The sequence below is a fragment of the Populus alba genome, chromosome 4 (genome assembly GCF_005239225.2).
Source record: "Populus alba chromosome 4, ASM523922v2, whole genome shotgun sequence".
Taxonomy (NCBI): Eukaryota; Viridiplantae; Streptophyta; class Magnoliopsida; order Malpighiales; family Salicaceae; genus Populus; species Populus alba.
The window spans coordinates 10,985,500-11,000,913 of NC_133287.1; the positions used below are offsets into that span (position 1 = coordinate 10,985,500).

Consider the following 15,414-nt stretch of genomic DNA (forward strand, 5'->3'; position numbering starts at 1 on the left):
AAACAACGACTATATCGAAACACTACTTTAATGTCTTGAACTAAACTAAAACCAACAAAACATAATCAATGCCTTCATTCTCCCACGTACATTATAGCGCATGCACTTATTTTATTATTGTTAAGTTATATTAATTCAGAATCCAACAAAATTTTCACCTTTATCATCTGCCTCCCCCACTCTCCTTGTATATAACCACCTTGGCTTTCGTTAGTTTCTCAGCTCTTTTATTTTCTCTTGTTTTGCTTCAAGTTTTGTCCTCGAAAGGGAAAAGGAATGCAATTTCATGAGAGCGATGTACATTGACTTTACATGCAGGTCCAATTCTTGCATACAGCACATTGTGAATCTTTGGTGCGTTAGGCGTTTTCTTTCTCTGTATAACTGGTTTCTCCCTACTTCTTTTTGTCACATATTTTACTCTTTTTAGCTTTCTTCTTTCATTTCTTTGACATAATCTGTTTTTTATATGTTCTGAGCATGTAACATTTTGGATCTAGTTGTGTTTTTCTCGCGGGCCATAAAATTGTAGGAGTTGAGAAGAGGGAATTTTACCGTTGTGCAAAATGTGTTCATCTCAAAGCTGATTATGAGATCTTAAAGTTATTATCCTTAAAAGGCGTAGCGTGATGGCAAAGGGCTTAAAATCTGTATAGCAGATCTTGAGTTCGAGTCAGAACATGCACCTCTTGTAAGAGTCTGGGACAGCCGGAGTTTTACTCACTCACTTGGACCCACAAAAGTGTGTTTTTCAGGAGATGGGGTTTCCTCGAATAAAAAAAGAAGAAGTTGAGTGAACATTGTGGTTTTGTTATATGTTAGTTGGTTTTTGGATAATGCAAAAAGCTGAATGGGATTTGATGAAATATCAATGCTTGCATTAACTAAAAAGTTGGAGCTTGTAATCATAATAGTCTTAAGTCACCAATTTCTTTATCTTAGCATGATCAAGAAACAAAGGTGTCATTGTACGTCTTGTTTGCTTCTCTATTTTTCTCCCCAAAAATTATAATATCAAGTTTTAAGTATAAAATTTTATGATCAACAACAACAAGTATTTTTTATATATATTTATTGTAAGAATACATAACAAGAATTTTGTGAATTTGTTCTAAGGTTATGTTTTACTCCTTTAGAGTAAATGATTTATACTTCTTGACAAATTCTACTAATATTAAAATTACTTTTTGTTAAAAGTCAGAATAAAATTTTTATTGGTGTCTGTACTTTTAATATTTGTCTCATATATATTAAAAAAATGTCTTTAAAATAAAAGGATTTGTAAAACCTATAATGCTAGTGTAATCATGTTAAAATTTATTCAATTTTTTAAATAAAATCTTTATTAACATATGCACCTTATGCATTCGAGTTATATATAGATGATTTTTATTCAAATTTCATTCCTATGTAATATTTATTTTTTTTAATTCTTAGAATTATTTTTAATATTTTTTTAGAAAATATTTATTTATACACATGCAACGCATGTGACAAGAATACTGGCAAATATATAAAATAAATTAGGCTTAATTTTATAAGATATATGTTTCAAAACTAAAGGTCTAAGTTATATACAAATTCAAAATAAAGGGACTGGAAATAATTTCTCAAAGTAGATCGTCAAAATAAAGCTAATAGACCACAATAAACGAAGGAAATTACAGATACACCACTGCCTCCAACCAAACAAAGACCCGAGCTAGGGTTTTGGATTTTCACTCTCTCCTTCTCTCTCAGCAACCAAACAAAGGCGTTGCAGAAGAAGAGAAGATAACTCGGTCGACAAGAATGACGACTGTAGTCCCCACCTCGGAAGAGGATCCAGCCCTCTCCGTCGTCCGTTTCACCTCCGAACTCTCCTGGTCCGACGCCGGCCCCGAGGTATCAGCTTTTTAAAGAAAAATCTTAAACGTCTCCTAAATTTATAATTCTCACTTTTTAATATTATTTTTATTGAAATATTCTCACTGTATAATCCTTCTTGAATGTGCTTCTATTATTATTATTGTTGTTGTTGATTGGAGAAATTATTAATTTATTTTGCTTAATTTTTTTATGTGCGGTGGAATTTGAATGTTGATGTTGTAAACAAAATAATTGTGGAAAATATTAATTGAAAATTGCGTGTTATGATCGGATTGGTTGGTATGATAGGTAGCGGAGCAACAAGTGAGTAGGCTGTGTATGGAAGCGCAAGAATGTATGGTGATGAATAGGTGGTTGGATTTGACTTCTTTAATGTTAACTTCTGCTGATATTGTTTTTTCCAACTCCAAGGTTTCCGAGAAAGGTACTTCTCTTTTCGCACATTCCTTGCCAAGAAACTAAAATCTAGCTCTGAATTGTTAAGTGGTTATGTACAATATATGAATTAGATGCAATGAGATTGCAATTTTTCTTGATTTCAGCTTCTAATAATCTTAGCGAGCGGAGGAGGGTTTTTGTTAGTTTGTGATTTTGGTTGTATTTTGAAAGTGATTGCTTGTTATGCTTGTGATTCATGATATGGATTTGAAGTGTTAACTGCAATTGTACTGATAAATATCGAAAATAAATTTTATTTTTAATCATTAGCTCTCGTTGCTGTGATAATTCATATGTTTATGTAATTGCAAGTTGCTGTTCTTGGTTGATATGTAATGCTATTTTTGGCAATTCATCGATATCTTGGCTATCCAAAGTAGTCTTCTATGCAATAGCCATAATCTGTTGTCCTTCTCTATCTGTCCCTCGATTTTCTTACAATAAGAGTTGTGATTAAGAATCAGGTCAACAAGTTAAGTTTTTTAATGACAAGTAAATAGGTATCTTCTTGAACCATATTTTTCTTGTTTCTTTTGACCTTCTCTTTGTGATATATGCTTATTTACTCCTGGATTTTTGTACCTAGTGGACTGTTATTTCTTTTTCTTTTTTTTGGCATTAGAGAAACATTTTTCTTGAGTGAAGAAAGGAGAACATTAACAAAATGGGAACTGGATGTCTAATTCTGACAGCTTGAACCTTGTCAAGCAATAATGACTTAGATAGAGATATTATAACTTGCATTTTTATTCTTACAGATACGCATCATAATTCTTACATAAGCATAATGTGCCATTTCTTTTGTTCTGCCTTAGATCTTGAATGTATCTTCACTGTCATTTGCAATCTTGTCACAAAGTCTGAAAGTCCAGATGAAGAACTTGAGATGGCAAAACTTATATGTGCAAAAATTATTCAACAACCGAGTGACAAGCCTGTGCTGCGCGTAAAGATGTAATATATCACTTTGAGTTTGATTACAGGTTATAATTTTTTTGAAGTCACTATCTTACACTTGCCTTCTTTGCCAGCTTGTTCAATCTGTACAACCTACTGGATAATGTGTACTGCCGGTTCTATGTTTACATGAAGGCCTTAAATTTGGCCATGAGTGGAAAAGTCACTGAACACATCATTCCTTCTTGCAAAAAGATTGATAGCTTCTTGAAAGAGTGGAATCTTGAAGTCCAGGATCAGAGAGAGCTTTTTCTCTGTGTTGCCAATGCACTAAAAGATAGTAAGAGGTGTGATAGGAAGATATTTAACAAATGAAAATGAACTTACCTTTTTATCTATTTAAGTTTCATTGTGCATTTATGTTGTTTAATTAATTTCACAACTGTGCGCTACCCTTATTTTATTGTTGCAGCTCTGCAAAGGATTCTTTCAAATTCTTGACTAGGTATTTAGCCACTTTCTCTGGCGAGGATGCTTATAAAATGGGTGAAGCCAAGGATGAAGCTGCACGTACAATTATTGATTTTGTCAAGGCACCTGACATGTTTCAGGTATTGCTTAATCTTGGAGATCCTTTACATTGCAATCTTCCTGCATGCTTACATGAGAAACCATTTTGTAGGCTGTCATGATGTGTCCAATGCAAAGGAAAAATACATTAACCACTGCCATAAAAGCTTATCTTAATTTTCTGTGAACACTCGCTTTTTAGAGAGCTTCCATAACAGTTTATTTATTTTTGAACTGTGTCTGGCAAATTTTGTTTATACAGTGCTGTAATTTCTGCTGTGATGTTCAAATGGTTAAAACTTGTTTGGTCAGAAATGATAGGACATATCCCTGGATATGGTAATGAAGTTCTAATATAAGGGGACTTTTAAGTTCTTGAATTAGAGTTTTAATTAGAATGAAAATGCTGGTTGTACTTCAGATTTCCATAACCTGGCCTCACTTTTTTTCCTTTTTAACCCTGGTGGTTAGCTTACTTTTTGAATGAATTTATGGCTTCTACACTGTGTATACTTTTAGTGTATTATGTTATGAGCCTCAATTTTCGTTTTTCTTTTTTTCCCTAGTAGTGACTCGTTGCTTTTGTATCGATTTATTTTTTGAGTTTGTTTAAGATTCTTTTTTTGCCTGTCTTGGCCTAGCTTATGTATGTCTAAATTTGGGATTCCAGATACTGATTTGCTTAGTTATATTGCAGTGTGATCTACTAGATATGCCTGCTGTTGCGCAATTGGAAAAGGATGCTAAATATGCGTTGGTATATCAGCTCCTAAAGATTTTCCTGACTCAGAGGCTGGATGCTTATCTGGAGTTTCAAACTGTGAATTCTGCTCTTCTGAAAAGCTATGGTATTACTTTTGGACTTGTGCACTCCAGTCATGGCTGTTAGATGAACTGATATTTCTTCAAAGTTTTTTCTGACAAACATCATCTTCAAAAGTAAATTTATTTTCATTCATACTTCTTTGTTTTATAGGTCTTGTTCATGAAGATTGTATAGCGAAGATGCGGTTGATATCATTGGTGGATCTTGCCTCACATGAATCTGGTCGAATTCCATATACCCTCATCAAAGATACTCTTAGGGTAAACTGGCTCACCATTCTGCTTTTACCAAATTCACCATTGTCTTATTTACTCACTTTGTTTAGGAGTCCTTGCAGATCAATGATGATGAGGTGGAATTATGGGTAGTGAAGGCATTAACTTCCAAGTTAATTGCCTGTAAAATGGACCAGATGAATCAAGTTGTGCTTGTGAGGTAGTCTCTCTCTCTCTCTCTCTCTCTCTCATGATTATAGCAGGACTACGGTGCTTATAATTTATTGTGATTTGTAAAAGTGAGTTTCCTTTGAATATAACGTTGATGTGATGTGCAGTTCTTGTACTGAGCGTGTATTTGGGCGACAACAGTGGCAGGTGCTTAGGACAAAGCTTGGTACATGGAGGGTAAGAATTCTCATAAACAATCTTGCTTAACTCTTGCATTTACCATCTGGAATATGCCTTCTGCATTGTGTCCTCCTTATTGGACTCTGACACTGAAGCTCCATGTTTTCCAGGATAATATTGCAAATGTCATAAACACCATCCAAGCTAACAAGATCACCGAAGACAGCTCACAGGCAGTGCAGGGATTGATGATTCGTTAGGGGTCTTTTTCTCTGGCCATTTATTTATAAGGTCAATCCATAGCTGGAGATGGAGCTGAGTCCGTTGGAATACATCAGTACTTTTGGTTTTCATTTACTTCAGTTGGAAATTGATAGTGTATTTGGGAAAATTTTGAGAGAGGAGGTCTAGGCGTTTTAACATTTACCATGCGAAGTGATTTTATGTAACAAATTCAATGTCTACTCTCTTTCTGTGGCAACTTTGGTTTCACTGTCACGAATATGCTTTTTGAGTCATGGCATGCGTTTCGTTTATTTCCCTAACCGTTGACTTCTCTGGACTTCTGGTTCCAATCAATTAGCAGCTTAATGGATGTAATGCATGGCTAGTGCGCACCTGCATTTGAAAAGCAAATCAAATGATTGGGGGAAATCTTTTTGTATGTTTTGATGAATAGAGGCTCTGTTTGGCTCCATGCGAAACAGCCGGCAGGGCTAGGCAGGCCCTGAGACTGGTTTCTAGAGCTGAAAACCCCAGCCTTGACTCGGAACTATTGGTGTCTTGAAACTTAACACTGCCTTTTCACATCTTGGCAAGCTGCTTGTTTGAGTTATATTGATTAAAGTTGATATCCTTTTTTTTATAAACACTGCACAAAAGAAGTGGTAAGGAATTAACAAGGTTTCATGAAAACTGCAGGCATCGAAAACAAAAGGGTAGAAAAAGAAAAGGGGCAAGCTTCCAGATACACTCCATTGCTTTGAAAGATTGTGTTGCCTATCAAAAACTAAAGTTCAGTTTGGGTTATTGTAGTTGTCTTTTGACTAGTTCTGTGTAGATACTATCCTTGCCGCTCTTGCTAGAGGTAAAGTCATCAATGAAGGTAATGAATTATTTATGTGTATAATCTCTGAAACACTAGAAGTCCTTCTAACACCTTTCCCGGGCTTATAAGTTTGTTTTGTTTTAATGCAATCTACACAACAATTAAAATCAATGAATAAATGGAGATATGATCTAATCTCCTATGTTTAATGCCGACAATATTACCATGCACAGTTGTAAGGGATATTGTCTTTATATAAATGAAGAAAGTACCAATGAAATCGAACATAAAAGCATAAGGTAAAAGTCTTAAAACTGAAATAAGATTTCTTGAAAATAATGGACCATAAAAGGCTCTTTTAAAGTCTAAAACAAAGCTAAAACTAAGAAACCTCCATACCTGAAAGCTTTTTATTTCATAAATAAATTGCACTTTTATTTTCCATTGGTTTCTTTCGATTTAAAAATCCCTATATAATATTGGCAACTTAGATTGTAGAACTATAATCAATTCACCAAGTGTCGTGAGAAACATGAACCATATTAGAATTAAAATACTCTAAAGAAATGAAACTACTTTTCTTTTCAAGCTAATACTTGAATTTCAGACAAGTTTTCTTATAATGATTGTGATAATAGTAGTGATGGTTAGTAGTAGGAATCGCAATACTAGTAATTATTATGATTATGGTGGAGGTAGTAGTAGCCCAACAAAAAATATGCTAGTTTTACAATAAAACTTAGCACTCAGTTGATGTAGTTAATTTTTTGTGATTAAATTTAGTAGTTATTTTTATAATTGAAAATGTTGTGGCTTTTACTTAATTATATTTAATTGTGAACTTAAATATACTAAATTTTATGTTAATTATCAATTATATATTTTTAGAAAAATCAAAACTATGCATAAAAACATTATTGATGAAAATCTTTTGTTTTGTGTAACAAAATAATGGCAACAGCCCAGTGCTGAGGGTGATGGTTTTACAATAAAACTTTGTTGCCATGTTTCAACTCCCAGCCTCCACATAATTAATTTTTCAATGAAAGTAAGACTTCCTTTTAACATTGCAACGTTATCAAACACAAAATTTAACAAAAGCACGCAGCCTAAGATTTTAGCTCTCTTGATTATCCAATTTGTTTTGCCAAAAAAAAAAAATTATAAAAACACCACACATGCAAGAATATCAGTTTGCACAGAGTTTCAACATGTAAAGCAACTTCCAGATTTAAAACTGTCTATCATTATCATGGTTAATGCAATCAAAAGATCTCAAACAAAGATTTTAATGGAATCGAAAGCTAGACTAACGATATCGCTCAAGAACTCATGATGAAGTTTCAATAAATTAAAAATCTAAAGCCCAAGAACTGACAACTCCAACTATAGCAATCATAATTCCAATAAAGCACAAGTACCAAACTATAGAAAAGATAATGATAAATCAGAAAGTTGTAGGCTAACATCAGAGTTGCCTAATGCCTACAACCTTACAACTAGTAATGTACCTCCTGGCTATGGGAGGAAACTGCAAGTCAATCAACGACCTGTTGGTTCTACACTTTTCACCATGGATTTGTCCTAAATGCATCTCTGAGGAATAACTTGCTGCATGTCAAGAAATTTGGTAATACTAATTTAGCTGATAATACACAATGATGATTGATGGGGCGGGATGAAACAGGCCTTGCCGGTCAGCAGTTGGGCCAATGGCCCAATTGAAGAAGAAAGAAGGAAGGAAGAAGAGAAAAAAGAGAGAAGAAAAGGTAGCCCAAGCAATACCAATGAGGGCCCTACTAGGGAGAAAAGAAGGAGAATGAAAAAAAAAGTTGGAACACCAAATAATGTTTAAACACGCCAATGCCCCTTTCAAATCTATATGGATTCTCTTTCTACAAGTTATCACTATGACACCCACTTGAATTTTTCAAGTTATAGTGCAACACCCACTTGAAAGCCTTGTTTCACAAGTTAACAGGATGAATGCTAACATGAACAACTGCTCCTACTAAGCTAATTGTGTAATTATTCATGAAGAATCAAATATTCTTCATGATTAATCTTACGAGTAGATCGTGAACCTACCCTACGACACAAATAAATAAATATATTATTAGGTATATAAACATCCAAGGATCACTAGTATAAAAATCAAAACATGACAAATTCACACAAATAGACTACAACAAACATTCACCTACATTTCCACTCTCATTCTATACATTATTTTCCTTCAATGCTTTGTTAACTTAGACATCAAAGGACCAATATCCTACGTTTAGGATTTGTTTTGTAGAAAAACATGGATTATCAACTTAAGTTCAAGAAAAAAAATCTTTCAAACCTACTAAACAAGCATGAAAAGACTCAAACCCAAATTTATTTGAAGTTTTTTCAACCTTATTAATGCTATTCCATAATAAGATTACCAATACTCTAAAAGGCATGATGAAATCACTATTTATACAAACACAACACTATTCATTACTACGAAAAAAAAATGATTTTGCCACTGGAAATAGAGTTGGGATGCCTTGATGTTGGGGCAATACGATCATTTTTAATGGCTCATTGGTCATTAAAGGATTGTCATAGGGGTACATTTATCTTTTCCACATTTTTAAAACAATAAAATGAGTAATTTACCCCATGTTAAAAAATAGAGTTGTTAACTAAGGGTATTTTCATCTTTTTATTTTTTAGAAGATAATAAAAAAAAACATTTTTTTCTTTTGAATCAGAAACAAAATAAGGCATGTGTGCAGGGGTAAATTTATATTTTCACAAAGGTTTTTTTTGTTATTTCCATATTAATAGAGGGTATTTTGGTCTTTTAATGTTGAATAATTAATTTTTCAATTTAAAAAGTTTTTGGCACGTGCTCTCCACGCATCAATGCTCTTTGGGCGATGCGTGCATCACCTCCTAGTTGCCAAACCTACTCTTCCATTGTGTTGTTAAAAGTGTTATTGCATCCTCTTCCTCATAGTGCGATGCATGATATTAGATGATGGATGGTTTGTTGTTGTGATCATTTATTTTATTTTTCTTTTCTCTCTTCTATCCTAAAAAGTACACATCGATCCTCTTTGTTTTTGTAATTTCACTTTTAATCTTTATTTTTTTGATTTATATTTTTTGTTCTTAACTCTTTTATAAAAGTTTTGTTTGTTTTCAATTTAGCCATTCAATTACAATTTGTCATATATATTTTTTTTTTAAATTTGATATTTATTTTTTTGATTTTGAGTTTTTTTTTCCTTATCTCTTCAGTTAAAGTTTTATTAGTTTTTAATTTTATCATTGAGTCAAATTTATGATATATTATTTTTTTCAATTTGATCCCCATTCTTTTGATTTTTTTCTATTTTGTTAAAGTTATATTTCTTTTCAATTTAACCCTCCAATCAAAAAAATTTGGCTACCCTTTGATTTATTGTTTTTATTTTGATTTTCACCTTCATTTTTTTAATTACTATTCTTTGTTTTATATCCTTTTGTTTAATTGATTTTTTTTCTTGGTTTCATTCTTTAGCATTTGATATACTAGGGATTGAGCTTCATAGTTTTTTCATTTATGGTGCTTCTATTCTAATGATCGGGGTCACAGGCTTGAAAAGTTAACGTGGGTCAACATCCTTTTTTTTTGTTAATTTTATTTTTTAATTTCATCGTCTGACATCATTTTTTTAAAAGATTGTCTTTGTGATTTACTTTAATTTCTTTTCTATTATTTTATCCTAATCTCATGGCAACAATAATAGTAAATACACACACTATTATTGTTGCCAATTTTTTTTTTGTCTAATTAAAATAGAACTAATTTATTAAACTAAGTCGGGCCCTATAACGCAAGTCTTTGATTTTCTTCTTTTTAAAAAAAAATGCTTGCGACACCTAAACAATAATGGCCTTTCTTTCTTTCTTTGTTTTCTATATAATTTTGGTTTTTATTCTAATTGATACATTTTTTAATATGTTTTTTTAAATAATTTTTAATTTATGTTTCAATTAATATCCCTCCTTTATTATATTTTTTTTATTTTGCTTATTTAGTCTTTTTTTAATAGAGTTTTTTTTTTAAAAAAAATTATTTTGTATGTTTAAATTTTTGAAGATATTATTTTTATTCATTTATAGATTTGTTTATGTTTTAATACAGATGAATTTTATTTTTAAAAATAAAAAATATTTATTTTTAGAAAATATTTTAAATATACACAACTTTGCATGATACTACTTTTCCCTTTTATTTTATTAAATCAGTTTTATATTTTGGTTTATTTCTATTATCATTTAATTAAATAAAAAATTGATTTTAATAGACAAATTTAATAAACACAACCATGTAAGTAACATATATTACATAATCAAATAATTTTATCTACATTGATCTCTTGTTTCTTCTAGTTTTGCTTTCGGTTAATGATTTTTTTTTCTCATTTATTTATACAAATAAACATCAATTTATACTAATTTAAAATACTTCTTTAGAATACACTACCCGAGAGATAGCATGAGCCAAATAACTAGTGTTGACTAACTAAATTGTGTACTAAATTGTGTGCATGTGTTCTTTGTTCTCTTCCAAGCGGTTTTGTGATGATAGTTTTAAAATTTGGTCCGGTAAGCTGACTGATCTTAGGCTAAAACCAAGTTGAATTTATAAAAAAGTAAAAGTAGTTAAAAATTTGGCTAATCCGACAAGACACAATTTATTAATTATTATTATTTTTTTATTAAAATAACATCGTTTTAATTTATAAAATCATAAATTGATCTGGGTGACTCAATCAAAATCTATGATCCGGATCATAAGCCGGTCCGCCACCGAATTAAGTTTAAAAACACTGCTTGTGATAATTTAGTCATACAGTTGTTTATTTTTCAAGGGGTGCAGTCTTTGGGCCAAGCATTTTTCAGCTGTGATGTCCAAACAAAACAACTCGCATTACGGGTAAAAAAATAAATTTAATCTACCTGAATACTTAATTGAAAGAGTCTTTCTATCTTTGAGGAGTTAAATAAGAATTTCCAAAATGTTTAGGTACCACTTTGTGGTTACCAAATAGAAGAGGCACAGAATAGTAAATATCCAAATCAAAACTAAAAACCTAGAAGTCTATTATTTTTAGGGTTTTCTGAAACTAAAAACCTCAGACATCAGGAGAGCTGCTGTAATCAGCGGTTGTGCAGAGAAAGAAGGAAGATGAGCAACAAACAGGGCCCCCCAAAGCACCAAAACAACTACGCTTGGAAACCCAACGCCGGCCGCAAAATCAATGAAACGGTAACCACTCAATCACGGCAGCTCATCCCATTCAAAAGCATTAAGGCTTTGTTTTCTTGTCTATAAATTATTAATACTAACTAACTAACCCAGAAATCATTTCAAAGTAGGAAGTTGGAGGCAGGCTAAAACCCTTGTCAGAGATTACTGGAGTTTGCCAAAGATGTAAAGAACAGATTGATTGGAAACGTCGGTATGGAAAATACAAGCCTCTTTCTGAGCCTGCTAAATGGTAAAGCTTTTTTCCTCCTTGACAAGTCCTTTTTTTCTGTTGTTTTTGGAAGTGAACAAGAAAGTGTCCTTTTTCACATTGAAAACTTAAGTGGGTAACTTGAATAATATGAGTATGTTATGATTTGAAACGAATGTTTTATTGCATCGCAGTCAAAAGTGCTCAAAACGTACAGTGCGTCAAGCTTATCATAATTTATGCACTGGTTAGTTATCTTCTTTCTTTCCTTCTTTTTGTTTCAGTTATTGAAATTTTCCTTTGTTTGAAGGAAGAATGTTGGTGTTAATTTAGTTATGGGTTTTTTCTTTATATATATATATAGCTTGTGCAAAGGAGCAAAAGGTGTGTGCCAAGTGTCGATGCCATGTGGACCGCATAATTGGAAGGTAAACGTTTTTTTTTTATATGGTTCTCGGTGTGTGAGTTCTCATATTTGATTTTGAAAGTTGGGTGGGTGTGTTGTTCATTTGATCTGTAGAGACATTGCCGATGTAGAGGCTGAGCAAAAGACACTTGAGGAGGTATGATTAGTTGGTTCTGTTGTGCAATTTGTGTGTGTGTGTTTGAAAGTTAAGGTTGTTTTTGAAAAGTTGGGTAATGGATTTTTTTCGTGGTTTTTATTTATTGCAGGCAATTAAGAATGCTCGAGAGAGGGATCGGAGGGCTCTCATACGTGCTGTAAGCTCTTTAGAATAATTCTCTTCAGCTACTAAATCTACCTATAGGTTTTCTTATGTGTCCTTAGAAGTTCAATTGTTTTTCTTCATTTTGTAGTTCATTTTGATTTTCACATTAGCAATTTAAACAAGAATAGAGAGCTTCTGAAAGGGTAATATAATCATTGGAAAGCAGCATGCTTGTTACTCTGTTGTAGGGGTACTAATTTGTAGGTGGCTTTAAAGAATTCTACTAACAATGTCACAACTTTTTTTTTTCTTTTTTGATCGGAACCATGTCACAACTTTAAACTTGGATCAAGTGCTAACCCTTTCTAGGAGATATTTTATACAGTGAGAACTTGCTAGGATTTCTGGCTCTTTTTTGAATTTTTGCAATGATGATGTAATACTAGAATAGAATAATTTGTCTTCATATAGTCCTATAAGCCCATTCCTCCAAATTACTTTTGGGTCTTGATGAATGCAGGATAATGAACATGCAGACTTTGATGTTTTTGTTTTGTTTACTGATTGTGGGTTTAGTATACTTCCTAAGATTTTTCAAGTTGAATGTCAGCTTGGTGATGAAGATCCAGAGTCTGTCAATCATCAAAATTTTTCATACAATTGCTTGTTTCTCGGGTTGGCTTTTATCAACCTGTATTTTGTAAATGTTTTGTTCTAGGTGGATTTTGTAGTCTGTACAAGCAACAGGACTTCCCCCTCAGTCCAAATCGACTTAGAAGCAGTGGGTCCTAGTTGATCTACCTTCTTGCTGTCCTCATGCCATGCTAGAAACATTTACCCTCAAGGATGGCATCATTGTTTGATGCAAATAAATATTACACCGAGAATTCACTCAAGATGCTAAGTTGACATGCAATTTCAAATTACTAAGTGAGTAGAAAATGAAATTAAAAGGAAATTATAAATTTATTGGAGTTGACATGTAAATCTAGCTAGAATGCATGTTGAAGTCTGTTTTGGAAAATAAGGTGTTATTGGCAGTCACCATTGTTATCATCTTAAAGTCATATTAAAGTGAATACGTTGATATTAAGACTTAGTAAGGAATAACTGGCCACAATTTTAGAATCCATCTCCATTATAAGATCTAGGCTTTGTCATATTGAGCTCTTATAAGCTTCACCTTTTCCATCAGCAATGTTGGGCAAAAAAGCGATGATCTGACTGCATAATTCAGCTTGCTGGAAGTTTGTCACTGTATGATGTGGTCTTTTCATTAACATTTTCTTAGGAATCCTGGGTTATTTATTGTCCAACTAAGATACCTTTTCATCCAAGTGCCTTAAATGAGCCTGTCTGCGTGTATTTCATGATTGAAATATTTTGTCTCTAATGTCTGATCCATCATCTAAATTTCATTCCTATATGAATTATGTCGACAATTTAACAAACTGAAACTACTTTTGTAGTAGCTGTAGTTTCTCCTCTTGATAGTCTGTTTGGGCCTTCTACACTTGCATTGCATTGTATGAATGGCATCTGTGTTGTCAGATGAACTATGGTAATTTGACCTTTTCCACCGTCAAAATGTGTTGTGTTGATCCTATTTATTGCATCAGATGAACAAAGGTAAACCTATGGGTTTGACAAAAAACCCAACCAATGAAGGAAATAAGGTTGGAGATTTGTTCCCTTCCTCATCACTCGAGGAATATGCTGCAAAAGGTAGGGATCACAATCACAGTGTTAATGGTAACAACAATCTCGGTGATGGAGAAGATGTTGACGATGATGTTGACAATGATGAGGAGGAGGAGGACAACGAATCTGAAAATGGAGAAAACAAAGAAGATCTGGATGGAGAAGATAACCCTGAACATCAAAGTGAAAATGGGGACAAAGTTTGTAATTAAGAGAGTACAATGATTTTTCAAGAGCTGCATTGGATTTCCAACCAACAAGATCAATAGCGAAATAGAGATGTCTTGTCGCCTTCCAGTTTTCCTGATGTGGTGAGATATCATGTATGCAATGCAACAGCTTCCAATTTTTGTTCTCTTTTCTTTTAAAACTCACATGTGGAAGTGATTCTGTCCATTTTCATCAGTGAATTCATTGATCTTGTTGAAGTATTAACTATGCTAAGGTATGAGGAACAGTCACCCTTGCACCAAGTTTGTTGAAATCTAAAATTGTTAAATGACCAAGAGCTTCTATTTCTTGTTGTGATTCATGTTCTTAAACGATTGCTTCCCAGTGATGCTCGTACATCCTTGAAATTCTGTCATGGTTGGTTCAGACTTCAAAGGAGTTGGAGCAAAAGTATTTCTTCGGTGTTGCATGAAAATGTGCCATTGCAACACATAAAATACAAATGTGGTGCTATTTTTGAATGTTTTCTCGTACCCATTTTCAAGTGGTTTCTAGACGCATGATGTACTTGTTGGGTCGAGGGATGTTTCAAATTATGCAATGACCTTTTAACCGAGCCTCATTTCATTCCATGTATGAAGAAGGAAACCGTAGTCCAGAGTATCTATTGGTAGAACAAGCAGCAATTATTTTGGAGAAGTTATTTTTTTTGTTTATAAATATATTAAAATAATATATTTTTTATTTTTAAAAAATTATTTTTGACATTAGTACATGAAAATAATTTATAAATATATACAAAAATATTAATTTAATAAAATAAAATAAATTTAATTTTTTTCAAAAATATTTTTAAAATATAAAAACAATCAGGCTCTATTTGTTGGATCAAAACCATGTTTATATAATAGTAGTTGTTTTTCTAAATGTTTTTTATTCAAAAATATATTAAAATAATATTTTTTATTCTTAAAAAATTATTTTTAATATCAACATATTAAAATGATCTGAAAATATAAAAAATATTAATTTAAAAATAAAAATAAATTCAAATTTTAAAACGCAAAAACAAACAAGCTTACTTGATGGATTAAACCCGTGTTTTGAGCTGTTTTTCGATAGGTTATCAATAAAAAAAACTAATTTCTTTGAAAACATGAGTTTATTGTGTTTGTTT

General features: G+C 32.3%; 2 protein-coding genes across 2 annotated transcripts; both read left to right on the forward strand.

Annotated features, from left to right (window-relative positions):
• The first annotated feature begins 1,660 nt into the window (after positions 1-1,660).
• LOC118055053 (uncharacterized) lies at positions 1,661-5,711 on the forward strand. Its single transcript, XM_035066841.2, has 10 exons — positions 1,661-1,884; positions 2,158-2,293; positions 3,123-3,261; positions 3,339-3,551; positions 3,677-3,815; positions 4,472-4,622; positions 4,751-4,860; positions 4,938-5,035; positions 5,154-5,223; positions 5,337-5,711. The coding sequence occupies exons 1-10, from the start codon at positions 1,792-1,794 to the stop codon at positions 5,424-5,426; spliced, it is 1,239 nt and encodes a 412-aa protein (XP_034922732.1). The 5' UTR covers positions 1,661-1,791; the 3' UTR covers positions 5,427-5,711.
• Positions 5,712-11,330: 5,619 nt separating this feature from the next.
• LOC118055054 (uncharacterized) lies at positions 11,331-14,594 on the forward strand. Its single transcript, XM_035066843.2, has 7 exons — positions 11,331-11,507; positions 11,618-11,739; positions 11,892-11,944; positions 12,062-12,125; positions 12,218-12,260; positions 12,370-12,417; positions 13,985-14,594. Exons 1-7 carry the CDS (start codon positions 11,427-11,429, stop codon positions 14,276-14,278), a joined length of 705 nt encoding a protein of 234 aa, XP_034922734.1. The 5' UTR covers positions 11,331-11,426; the 3' UTR covers positions 14,279-14,594.
• The last annotated feature ends 820 nt before the right edge of the window (positions 14,595-15,414 follow it).

Coding starts and splice junctions, on each gene's coding strand:
- LOC118055054 (XM_035066843.2), top strand. CDS start 11,427: ATGAGCAACAAACAGGGCCCCCCAAAGCACCAAAACAACTACGCTTGG. Junction 11,740..11,891: donor CTTTCTGAGCCTGCTAAATG/GTAAAGCTTTTT, acceptor ATTGCATCGCAG/TCAAAAGTGCTCAAAACGTA. Junction 12,126..12,217: donor GTGGACCGCATAATTGGAAG/GTAAACGTTTTT, acceptor TTTGATCTGTAG/AGACATTGCCGATGTAGAGG.
- LOC118055053 (XM_035066841.2), top strand. CDS start 1,792: ATGACGACTGTAGTCCCCACCTCGGAAGAGGATCCAGCCCTCTCCGTC. Junction 3,262..3,338: donor CCTGTGCTGCGCGTAAAGAT/GTAATATATCAC, acceptor CTTCTTTGCCAG/CTTGTTCAATCTGTACAACC. Junction 4,623..4,750: donor TGCTCTTCTGAAAAGCTATG/GTATTACTTTTG, acceptor TTTGTTTTATAG/GTCTTGTTCATGAAGATTGT.